Source organism: Pseudorca crassidens, chromosome X, assembly GCF_039906515.1.
Source record: "Pseudorca crassidens isolate mPseCra1 chromosome X, mPseCra1.hap1, whole genome shotgun sequence".
Lineage (NCBI taxonomy): Eukaryota > Metazoa > Chordata > Mammalia > Artiodactyla > Delphinidae > Pseudorca > Pseudorca crassidens.
The window spans coordinates 77,161,440-77,172,476 of record NC_090317.1 but is presented as its reverse complement, the minus strand read 5'-3'; the positions used below and the strand labels follow the sequence as shown (position 1 = coordinate 77,172,476).

The 11,037-nt window shown below is 42.0% G+C and overlaps 1 protein-coding gene across 3 annotated transcripts in view; it reads right to left on the bottom strand.

Annotated features, from left to right (window-relative positions):
• Window positions 1–7,063: 7,063 nt before the first annotated feature.
• The window catches only part of EDA2R (ectodysplasin A2 receptor), a 69,059-nt gene continuing 65,085 nt past the window's right edge, over window positions 7,064–11,037 (bottom strand). The window contains exons 6-8 of one of the 3 annotated variants that reach the window (XM_067724656.1): window positions 10,595–10,780; window positions 8,833–9,225; window positions 7,064–7,576 (exon numbers count right to left, since the gene is read on the bottom strand). In XM_067724656.1, the coding sequence (XP_067580757.1) occupies window positions 8,834–9,225; window positions 10,595–10,780 (578 nt within the window). In that variant the 3' untranslated portion in view covers window positions 7,064–7,576; window position 8,833. Of the gene's footprint in view, window positions 9,226–10,594; window positions 10,781–11,037 lie in introns of all 3 variants that reach the window. The other 2 variants (XM_067724657.1, XM_067724658.1) reach the window with 2 other exon arrangements.

The window sequence follows — 11,037 nt, the reverse complement described above, 5'->3', positions numbered from 1 at the left end:
ATTCCCAGTTACTCCTCCTTTATTCTGTGATGGTTCCCTCAAAAAACTCCTCTGTAGCCTGTGATGGTATCTCCCAATATCTCTTTTCCTATACCCACCCCTGAATCTATAATAGTTTCCTTTGTTCTTCCTCCTTTTGTTTTGAATGATGCCTCCTGTAAGTTCCTTCTAGATGCATCCTTTCTCTTTCCTTGAGGCTATGTAGAGAGTTCAAAATGAAAAGAACCAAATAGGACTCTAGTTCTGTTTCTTTCTTTTGTCCTAATTGAGTAATTGGGTCGTGTTTGTGTGTGTGTGTGTCTGTCTGTCTGTCTGAGAGAGAGAGAGAGATTATTTCTGGCAATGCAGGTGTTTGGAAAGTAATCAAATTGTTAAACCAACACCAGTCTACTCAGATCGATGATCACAGAATATTTTTTAAAACAGTTTTATTGAGGTGTATTTTACATATGATAAAATTCATCCATTTCAAGTGTGCATTTCAACAATTTTTATTTACTGAGTGATGCAGCAATCATCATAGCTCAATTTTAGAACATTTTCATCCCCAAATAAGATCCCTCATGCCTATTTACATTTACAGATTTTCCTTGACTTACAACCGGTTACATCCTGATAAATTCATCATATTTGAAAATATCCTAAGTGTAAAATGCATTTAATACTCTTAACCTACCAAACACTACAGCTTAGCACAGCCTGCCTTAAATGTGCTCAGAACACTTACATTAGCCTACAGTTGGGAAAAATCATCAAACACAAAGCTTATTTTATAATAAAGTATTGAATATCTCATGTAATTTACTGAATACTGCACTGAAAGTGAACAACAGAATGGTTGTATGGGTAGAGAATGGTTATAAGTATATCAGTTGGTTACCTTTGTGATTGCATGGCTGACTGGGAGCTGTGGCTCCCAGCATTACAAGAGAGTATTAGAGCACATATTGCTAGCCCAGGAAAAGATCAAAATTCAAAATTTGAAGTATGTTTCCTACTGAATGCTTATCACTTTCACACCATCATAAAGTCAAAAAGTTGTAAATTGAATCATCATAAATTGGGGACCATTTTTAATCCCTTTTCTCACCCCCCAGCCTGTGGCAACCATTAATCTACCTTCTGTCTCTATTAGCTTGCTTATATGGAAATTTTATATAAATGGAATCATACAATAAGTGGTCTCTTGTGTCTGGCTTTTTCACTTAGCTTGCTTTGAGGTTAATTTATGACATATTGTGCGTCGGTTCAATCTTTTTAATTACTGAATATTCTATTATATGTATACTTGAAAATTTGTTTAGGCATTCATCAGTTGATAGACATTTAGGTTTTTTCTACTTTTTGGATACTATAAATAATGTTTCTATGAATATTTGTGTAAAAGTTTTGTGTGTGCATATATTTTTAATTATCTTGGGGTACATACATAGTGGAGTTATTGGATTATATAGTAATTCTAACTTTAACTTTTAGAGGCATTACCAGGCTGTTTTCAAAACTGGGTGTACCATTTTACAATCCCACCAGCAAGGTATGAGAGGTCCCATTCTCCACATCCTTGCCAATATGTTTTGTTGTCAGGATCATAGCATATTAAAGATGGGAGGAACTTGATTTCTCTAGCTCTTAAATAAGATTATAGTAAAGCACAACATTCAAAGTTAAATATTATCTACTTAGGTGCTTCATTAAATCGAACGAGATTGTAAACACAGACTCTGAAATGGCCAGGTAGTACTTTTAAGAGATAATAATCCAGATGGTCTAAAGAGAATATGCTTGTATTTTTTAAAAGAATATTATAGTCAAAATGAAAATACACACAATCTCTGAGAGATTTTGCAGACCTCACAAGACATGTGCACAGTCCTCTTAGGACATGGAACCTGTTTTAAGAAATATTAGTTTAGAACACAAGAAGTTCTAGTAGATCTGTAGCCCAGAATAAAAGATAAATGTCATAAGCAATTCAAAAATATAGAAGGAGAGCTTGGACTATAACCCAGACCTCTTGGGTGGCAAGTCAGTGGATCCTACTATCCCTGGTGATGGATCCATTGAGAAGAAACACATTTCCTTGCTGTACTCACTGAGCAAAGACACACCAGCCAAATGAGGCACCTTGCTATTTGAAAGTAGAGGAATAAACAAGGTATTTGGATGTATTTTTCTTTATTGGCTAATATGAAATATTTCCAGACCATCAGAAATAAAACATAACTCTGCCAGTAGACACATATGCATATGGCTCAAGATTGAACAAAATCTCTATAAATAACCAATTTAGGAGGGAAAAGTAATTAAAATTTACCTACATTCAATGTAAAACACCAGAGACCTTCTTAGTGAGGCGAGCAGGGGATTAGGTGCATAAGAGATTATCTTCCCAGTATAGTAGGGTTTGTGTTGTGGAGAAGGTGCTACAGTATTGACACTGTTACCAAGCCTGGATCTGAGAACCTTGGAGGAGAAAGTTGCTCTCCTAGGCTCCTCCCTGTCAAAATCCAAATCCAGATATACAGAGAAGAAAATACAAAACTGAAAAACTAAACTCGTCCTCAGTAAATACCTCCCCTCCCTTACAAGCAAGAACAACTTTCTTTTGCTAGTTCAAATATAGACAACTCCACTATTTTCTAGTCTTAGGGACATGTTGAAAACTTTTCTGTCACATGTCCTTTGTGCTTCCACTGACCAATAACCCCCAAATAGAAAAAATACATGAAACCAAGGCACTCAAAGATGCCCATACTTTAAAAGCAATGAAATATTTAAAAACACTCCCCAGGAACAAATGCTTGAGTGTGACATTTGCCATGGCAAAGCAGCAATTATAAGGAAAACAAGCATGCTTCACCTCACCTCTACCCAAGATATCTTAAAAAGCAAAGTAAAACATTTCCTTAGTCCAATTGCTAACTACAATTTTTTAACTTCAGAATTAAAGTTAGAAGCAAGGTGATGCTGGGTATGACTTGGAATGGTCACACAATGTTCATACCATGAGGACCTTGCTCCTGGTTGGCACACCTGTGCACTGGGGTAGCCCCAGCAACCAAGGCTGTTGTCTTAATTGCTACAGAAAATATCATTGCTAAGAAGTTATTCTGGGCTGGGTATTCTAGCCAGGAAGTTTCTTGTCTTGTATGGGGCTCACAATGAGCTTTGCAGTAATTGTGTTTATGGATATACTGTTGGGGAATTTTGCTACATTGTTGCTGTTTTTTTCTGCAATGTTGCCCTCAGTGCCACTATAGTAACTGTACCATCTTAAAGCAGTTGTTAAGGGGAAACACTGGAGAAAGCCCTGGTCTGGGGATCAGGAGACTTGGGTCAGACTGATCTCTGGCCTGACAAGCCACATATCTAATATGAGCTGTTTTACTTTTCTTCAAAAGGGATATAATAACACCTTATTCAGGGGTTTGTGAGGATGAAATGAGACCATAAACATAAAAGAACTTTGTAAATTATAAAGTCTAGAGCAGGAACAATGAATAAAGCTGGCTGTAACATTTTATCATAATATTATTGTCATTATGACTGTGACAAAATCACTACCTTTGCCATAGATACAGCAATCTTAGACTTGGGCTTGAACCACTGCCAGGCACATGGTGACCTTTGAACACCTAAGGCCTGCCCAAGCTGAATCATCTTCTGTTTGGATACTAGTTCTTGCCCTACCAGAAGCTGCAGACATGACTAATTAGAGCCAGTGAGATAAGAATAAACTGTCCCAGAAAGAAAAGAACAGAGAACCTAAAGATCAAGGCCTAAACACTTGGCTCACACGTATTTGCCAATACCTGTGTTAAGTCAGGCTGCTTGGTGCAGGCTAGTAATTCAATTGCTTCTAATCCCCAGTCCAGTACAATGGGGCCTGTTTACTTTTTCCCAGGTGCTTTTAGCACCCTGACCAATGGGCTGTCCCCGGAGCCCTTAATCAATATTTGTAGATGAACTCTCCCCAAAGATGCATTTAATAAAATCCTGAAAGCAGAGGTTTTGTGGTAGAGAGCATTCATTTGCCAGGGCTAGGTCCTAATGAAGTGCACATGCAATTTAATGTACTTAATTAACCACCAAGTACTTGTGGGACAGAACTAGCTGTACAGTCCTCAAAAAGATAGCCAGATAATAAAGAAGAATACAGCCTCCAAGTTGCTTGTTCCTTCCTGGTCATGAGATGTATAGGTAGGAATTAAAGCAAAAACAAACTTCAGAAAGAATCAAATGGGAAGGGGTGGTGGGAAATCTGGGATCCAACTGACATGTTAGTAGAAAGTGGCAGTGAGGCTCCCTTCCTCTCCCCACTCAGCTACTCCTAAGTATATTAGAGGGTATCTTTGGAGGACTGCTGGGAGGTAATTTGGGGAAATCAGGCCCCAGAGGGAAGGTCACCTTGGCTCAGAAATTTTCCGTAAGGTTCCAATAAGGCAAATTCCAGCCCGGCTCCCTGCCGGAGGTGGAGAGTTATAGCACTTCAAATAAAGGGTGAGGCCCAGGAGATCCACAGGGAAATTATTTGCTCTGGCCTGTGCTGCATCACAGGACCATCACTCTTCAAACATGCATAAGATCTTCCAGCTAACCCAGGGAGTGTGGTGAGTCCAGAGGGATCTGGAAGAAGGGAGGGGAAAACTTGTAGGCCATAGGAGGTAAGAGCTATAGGGGAGAGTAAAGCCAAAAAAAAAAACCCCCAAAAAACAAAAAAACAAAGAAACCCTCTCCATCCTGGATGTGGATGAAGTCATGTGCTATTTTTCAGTGGAAGACTACACTGCTGCCTCCGTAGCACTTAGACTATGGGGCCAGCTGTTTTTTCTGGCGGTGGAGATGAATTGCCTTATTCAATCTCCTGCTCTTCCCTATGTTCCTTAATGATATTTTAAGGGTTATTTAGGCAGTGTCTAGTGGATAGAAATAACTAGTGCCCTCCAACACCTCTGCCTGTCCTTCTGCCATAGCCAAGAGCAGTTTCTGCTCAAACTGTCCTTCCCTGGCTCTATCCTCAGCCATGGAATCCACACTTCAGTCTGGGGTTGGGAGTGTGGAGCACGCTGCCTTTCCAAAATACGAATTGCTTTGGGTAAGTTACTACTCCTATCTAGGGCTCAGGTTCCTCATCTTTAAATTAGGCATGTATGACTGAATTTTTTTAGAATGTAAAACACTAAAGTGTTATAATTGAAAGATTTGCTCAAATATCTGTAATCTACCTGGGAGAGGCTTTTTAAGATGGGATATTTGTCCCTCTCCCACCTTTAAAGTTAAAGTCTCAAGTCATTGCCCAAACTAAGATCAGAGACTCTTAAGTTGAACAGAGGAATACAGGAGGGAGGACAAGTAGGATGGATACTCTTACTGGCTCCAACCTTTATACCTTCTTTCTTACCCCCAGTGGCAAAAGGAGATAAGATAGACAGATAGAAAGGGTTTTGTCTGACCTTGCAGCTCTTCTCACTTTTTGATCTCTTGAGAGACAGTGCTGAATGGAAAGTCTCTTACCTTTCCACTGGGGTCAGATCTGGCAGAGAATATACATCCAGGCTGGCTACAGGGTGGGAGTAGGGGAGCTTGATGGGAGGGGGAGAGAATAGGTTTGGTATTGTAGGCAAGGATATTACCTCATTCACATTCAGGCATAAAGGCCTTATTTGTCCCTCCACCCCTTTTGCTTCCAAAAAGTGTTGTTTTCTGGAACAGATATGCCAGAAAAGCTACTACTTTAAAACACTGTCTTCTAGAAAATGAAGATTTCAAGATATTGGAGATGACCCTAGCCTTGATAATTACCCCATACATTACTGAGTGCAGTCACCTTCCATTTCTGAGCCTCAGTTTCATCATCTGCAACCTGGAGATGGTAATTCTTGCCCTGCCCACCTCAGGGTGTGTATAAAGATCCAATGAGATGATTGCTGTGAATACACACTGCAAACTGTAAAGTGTAGCACATATACGTAGTAAATTCCAGCATTCCCACCCTAAGATACAGTCTTGGTTTTCACAAATTAAGTCACATCCAACATTCTGAAGTATATAGGTTGCTCCCAAACAAAGGAGAGAGTTGCTCTGCTCATCTGGGCAATTTTTCTTTCAAAATATGACCCACAGTGAGGAAGTGGGTATCAGCCCAAGTAGCCCATTATGGACATAAGGGAGACTTAAAAACAATCCATGGTGCCCACATCTGAGCCTTGATGTTCTCATCTGCCTTGTGGCATCAGCCATGGAGAGAGAAGTTCCACTTTATTCTGAGAAGCATGTGAAACTGGTGGTGAGGGCTCAGCAATTGATTGTTTTTCTCTAAACCAAGAAAGCACCAATGGTCCCTGAGCAACCCTAGGGCAGGCTTCATGGCTTTAACAACACCCACACCAGACACTTAGCTCCTAAGTGTCCCCCACTAGATCTCAGGGATTTCATGGTCACCCCAAAGATGAAAGCTCTGAGCTCTGAATTTGGCCCTTGGGATCTAGAGGCTCAGCCTTGGGCTTAAGAAGACAAGATACCAGGAAGGGACAAAAGAGGCAAGAAAAGAAGAGAAATAAGATAAAAGGAACTTTAGGAAGTACCATTTTAAGAGTCAAAAAGATGCTTAGTTGTATCCCCACTAAAGAAGGTAAGAAACCTATAAGTGGAGAGGAAGACCTCAGGGGGCAAAGGGGTTAGCTCCGTGATTGTCACAGCCACAGAAGTCTAAGAGATGTGTGGGGAATCAAGGTTTCAGGCCTCTCCTAAGATGTGTGTAGGTGTGTGTGTGTGTGTGTACTGGGGAGGGGGGGGCAGTGCAGAGGAGTGAAAGAGGGAAGAGTTTGATTTTGTCCCTAAAGTGCTAGGTAGATGTATCAATAGGGTACTGAGAGGCTCCCCCTTCAGATTCACCTGACCAAAGATGCAGGCAGTAAAACTCTACCCCATTCATTGCCATCCCCTTCCCTCCTCTCTATAATCAAGCTGAGCTAGGAATATGTCCGGTAGTCCCATGACTGGGGAATCTGGTTCTCCAGGCTATCTAGGATAGGAAAGCAAAAAATGCTGCTGGTCTTGGGAAAATGATGAAGGATCAATCCTTTGGTGGGATGGGATAGGATGTGCCCCGTCTGTAGAGTACAGGCTGTTGTGGATACCACATCCTATGCCCCTGCTGCTGTTGTGGTATAGGAACAAGGCAGGAGAGTCCAGGGAGAACGACTGGGCTGCCAGGAGCCCAAGAGACCTAGGGAGGGAGCAGAGCAAGTTAGAAACCTATGGGGCAATCTCACTAGCTCCTTCCTCTTCCCATCCCTCAAAAAATGGTTTTAGGCCAGTGGTTAAGGTATAATAGCAGAAAAACATCACTTGTGTGGGGTGGACATGATGACAGTTCTACCCTACTCTATGTTGGTGAGACAATTCCTCATGAAACTGGGTTCAGTTTTAAGCCCCCCATACTTTAACGGAACCTAAAGTGGTACTTTCCAGAGAGGAGATGCTATCTTTAGACTTCTTCAGGGCTATCACAAGACACAGGAAGCAGATGAGGTCTGTGTGGCCTGAGGAGCAGAGCAGGACCCAAGGGTGGTTACTATAAGAAGACAGAAAGGTTTTCTTTACATTGAGCTCAAATCCACCAGTCATAGCTGCAATACATGTTGGGCAGTAGTGAGCTCTCTGATACTGTAAGTATGTGAGCAAGGATGACACAAACACTTCTTGGGGATATTATAAAAGGGACTCAAGAATGGATTGGAGGAGTTGGAAGAGAGGTTGGCCTAGATGACCTTGAAGGTATCTAGGATGACTGGTTTAATAGGAGTCTTGGCTTTCACCTACATATTGTTTATATTTTCTTAGGTAAGATATAGGGAGCGGGAGTCATTGGGGGACCTGGACAATATCATAGCTGGAGAAATATGGAAATGGGTGGTGAAAGTAATTGGTTAGTTGAAAAATAGGAATCCACCCTCATGCTTCATACTGCCCCTTGTTACTTACATGGAGCTCCAAAACCTGTGCTCTAACCCAGTTCTGCCACTGAAATGCTCTGTGACTTTAAGCAAATCACTTTCCCTCTCTGTGTCTCAGTTCCTGCCTCTATAAAGTGTAACCTTCTTACCATAAAGGTATGTTATGAAGACCAGACGAGTGTAGTGTATATGTATGGATGTATTGGGTTGGTCAAAAAGTTCATTTGGGTTTTCCCATAAGACGTTATGGAAAAACCCGAACAAACTTTTTGGCCAACCCAATATAAATTGTGACTGGGGGCAAAGACAAACTAACATGGTTTAAACACCTCTAATGCATTAGACACTATAAAAGGCACTTGCACATGCATTTCTCATTCAACTCTCACAATATAAGGTGAATAGTATTTCCTACTTTTCACAGATTAAGGACCTGAGACTCAGAGAGGTGAAGGGATTTACACAAGCTTCACACAAATATTAAGGAATGGAGGTAGATTTGAAATATAAGGCTTCCAGATGCCAAGGTTTGTATATTTTCCCACTGTACCTTGGTGCTTGAATACATGATGGGAGATAACTGAATATAACTATTAGACAGTGGGGCTCTGAGAGAGATTGCAAAAGGCCAGGATAGAAAAACTGGTGTCATGTCAACCTGGCCAGTTCCTTGACAGCTGTAGGCCCAGATGTATGATGTATGACTGACTGGCTTAAAAGATTAACATTATCACAGTTGTCCCTCCATCCACCAGTGTTCCTAGCTTGCTGTTCCTCTGACACTAGCCCTACTGAACAACAGTACTCCAAGGGATAATTCCTTTTGGGGGTAGTCCCCAATTTCTGGTCTTTCTACCCTACCTTTCCAGCTCACCTCAGTAGAGTGAAAGGCTGGGTACTTCAAAGGGTACAGTGAGCTCCAGTCTGTCTCCAGAGTGTTCAGCTGTGTTCCCCCTCAAGGTCTCAGCTCCAGTATAGGAAGCAGAACTGGAAATCTTTCGCAGGTCCAGCTCTGTACATTCGATGGGAGTGTGGACCCAGTGGGAGTGGCTCTCTGAGGCACAGGAGGCCAAGGTAAAAGACTCCTGTGTGGGGAAGCCACGAGTCGAGCTGCAGTCGTCATCCAGGATGGGGTTAAGTGCCTGGGTCTCAAAGATGCTTTCACTCAGTGGGGACTCAGGACTGGTCTCCTGGCCAGGTGGCATGGGGAAGAGAGATTCCTCTTCCGCTGCCTCGTCAGCCTCATACTGCAGCGAACCTCCTGAAACTTGAAGCAGAAAGCCACTGAGTCACCCAAAGGCAGGGGCTCTTCTTAGCGGGGCACCTGGTCCTGAGCACAAAATCAGGAAATATCTGGGAACTAGTGCTCCCCCTCCCATCCCTGGGGACCAGAGCACCTAGCACAAGGCTGAGGTGACACAGTTGAGAAACATATTTACATTGGGGTATCAGATTAAGGCTACCTGGTGGTGGATCAGGGAAAATTGTCAATTTCTCCAGAGAAAGAGAAATCCTTTGTGGGAAGCAGGATTTTAACAACACCCACACCAGACATGATCTTTATTCCCTGGTGTTATGCCAGTGTATATGTTGTGTTATATGGCAAAAGGCACTTTGCAGGTGGATTTAAGATTATGGACCTTAAAATAGGTAGATTATCCTGGATTACCCAGGTGGGCCCAATGTAATGACATGTGTCCTTAAAAGGGGAAGATGAAGGCAGAAGAGTCAGAGAGAGTATCAGATATGTGAAAGGAAAAGGACTTGACCACCATTGCTAGTTTTGAAAATGGAAATGGGTCATAAGTCAAAGAGTGGGTGGTGTCTAGAAACTGGGAATGGTTCTCAGCAGACAGCAAGGAAATGGAACCTCAACCTTATAACTGCAAGGAACTGAATTCTTCCACCTTTCTGAATGATCAAGGAAATGGATTAACCTCTTGATCTTCCAGAAATGAATGCAGCCTCGGCAACACCTTGATTTCAGCCTAGTGAGACTCTGAGTCGAGATCCAGCCAAGCTTACAAAGCTTCTGATCTATGGAAATGGTGAGATAATAAATGGGTGTTGTTTTAAGCCATTGAATTTGTTGTAGTTTGTTCTGGCAGTGATAGAAAATTAAAACACCTTTCATGCATAAGTCTGATTCAACATCAGGTTACAAACTAAGAGCCTATGGGATGTGTGTTTGTTTGACCCCTGCATTGTGGTTGTGGTACTTTTTAATTATAACTCATTGCCATAACTTAAAACTATTTCATATAAAAATCCAGAGTTTTGGCTTCTCTTGAAAATTCAGAAGATCTTGAAACATTGAATATTCCTACATGGTAACAAACAGCTGAAACTGAGTAGTAGATTCCTCTTTAGACAGGAGATGAACTATTCAGTTTGCCACAGTCTCTACTCCTCTCTAATGAACCTTATATTGGATCCAATTCACATATTCATCTCCCTTATACAACCCTAGTATTCATGTAAGTCAGTGACTCCTGAAAAACACCTCCTGATAAATGAGAAAATGTCTAATCTTATTTCCCCTGTGGAGACCCTGAGGGAGCTGCCTGCCCTCGTATCCCCAGAAAAGGGTACTGCATTATTATCTTGAGGACAGAGGACGAGCAGAGAAGCGTTACCCATTTCTCTTCTCCTGAGGCAGGAGGAGGGAGACAGGCAGCTCTCAGATGTTGCCTCATCTTCTTCTTTCCGGGCCCTGGGGCCCAAATGCTTCATTTCCCATGTTTCATGCCCATGCCCAGGGACTGGGCAACAGCTCTTATCTGAGAAACTGGCCTCCAAAGTCAGAGACAGGATGATCCACCCTGAGCCACAATGTTCCAGGAGACACCAGAGAGTAGAGGAGAGAGAATTAGAGTTTGAGAAGGGTCATAAAGGGATAACAGTGTTGCCCTTGTGCCCTGCATCCCCTGAAATCCTAGATTCACCTCCACTTAAGTGAGAGGTAGAGCCAAACATATCTTCTAAGCTTTTTGAAGATCATCTGGCAGACCCTAGATCCAAAGTAACCAAGGTAGGCCTATATAAGCAGAATCTTTCCACACAAACAGAGAGGTTGAAA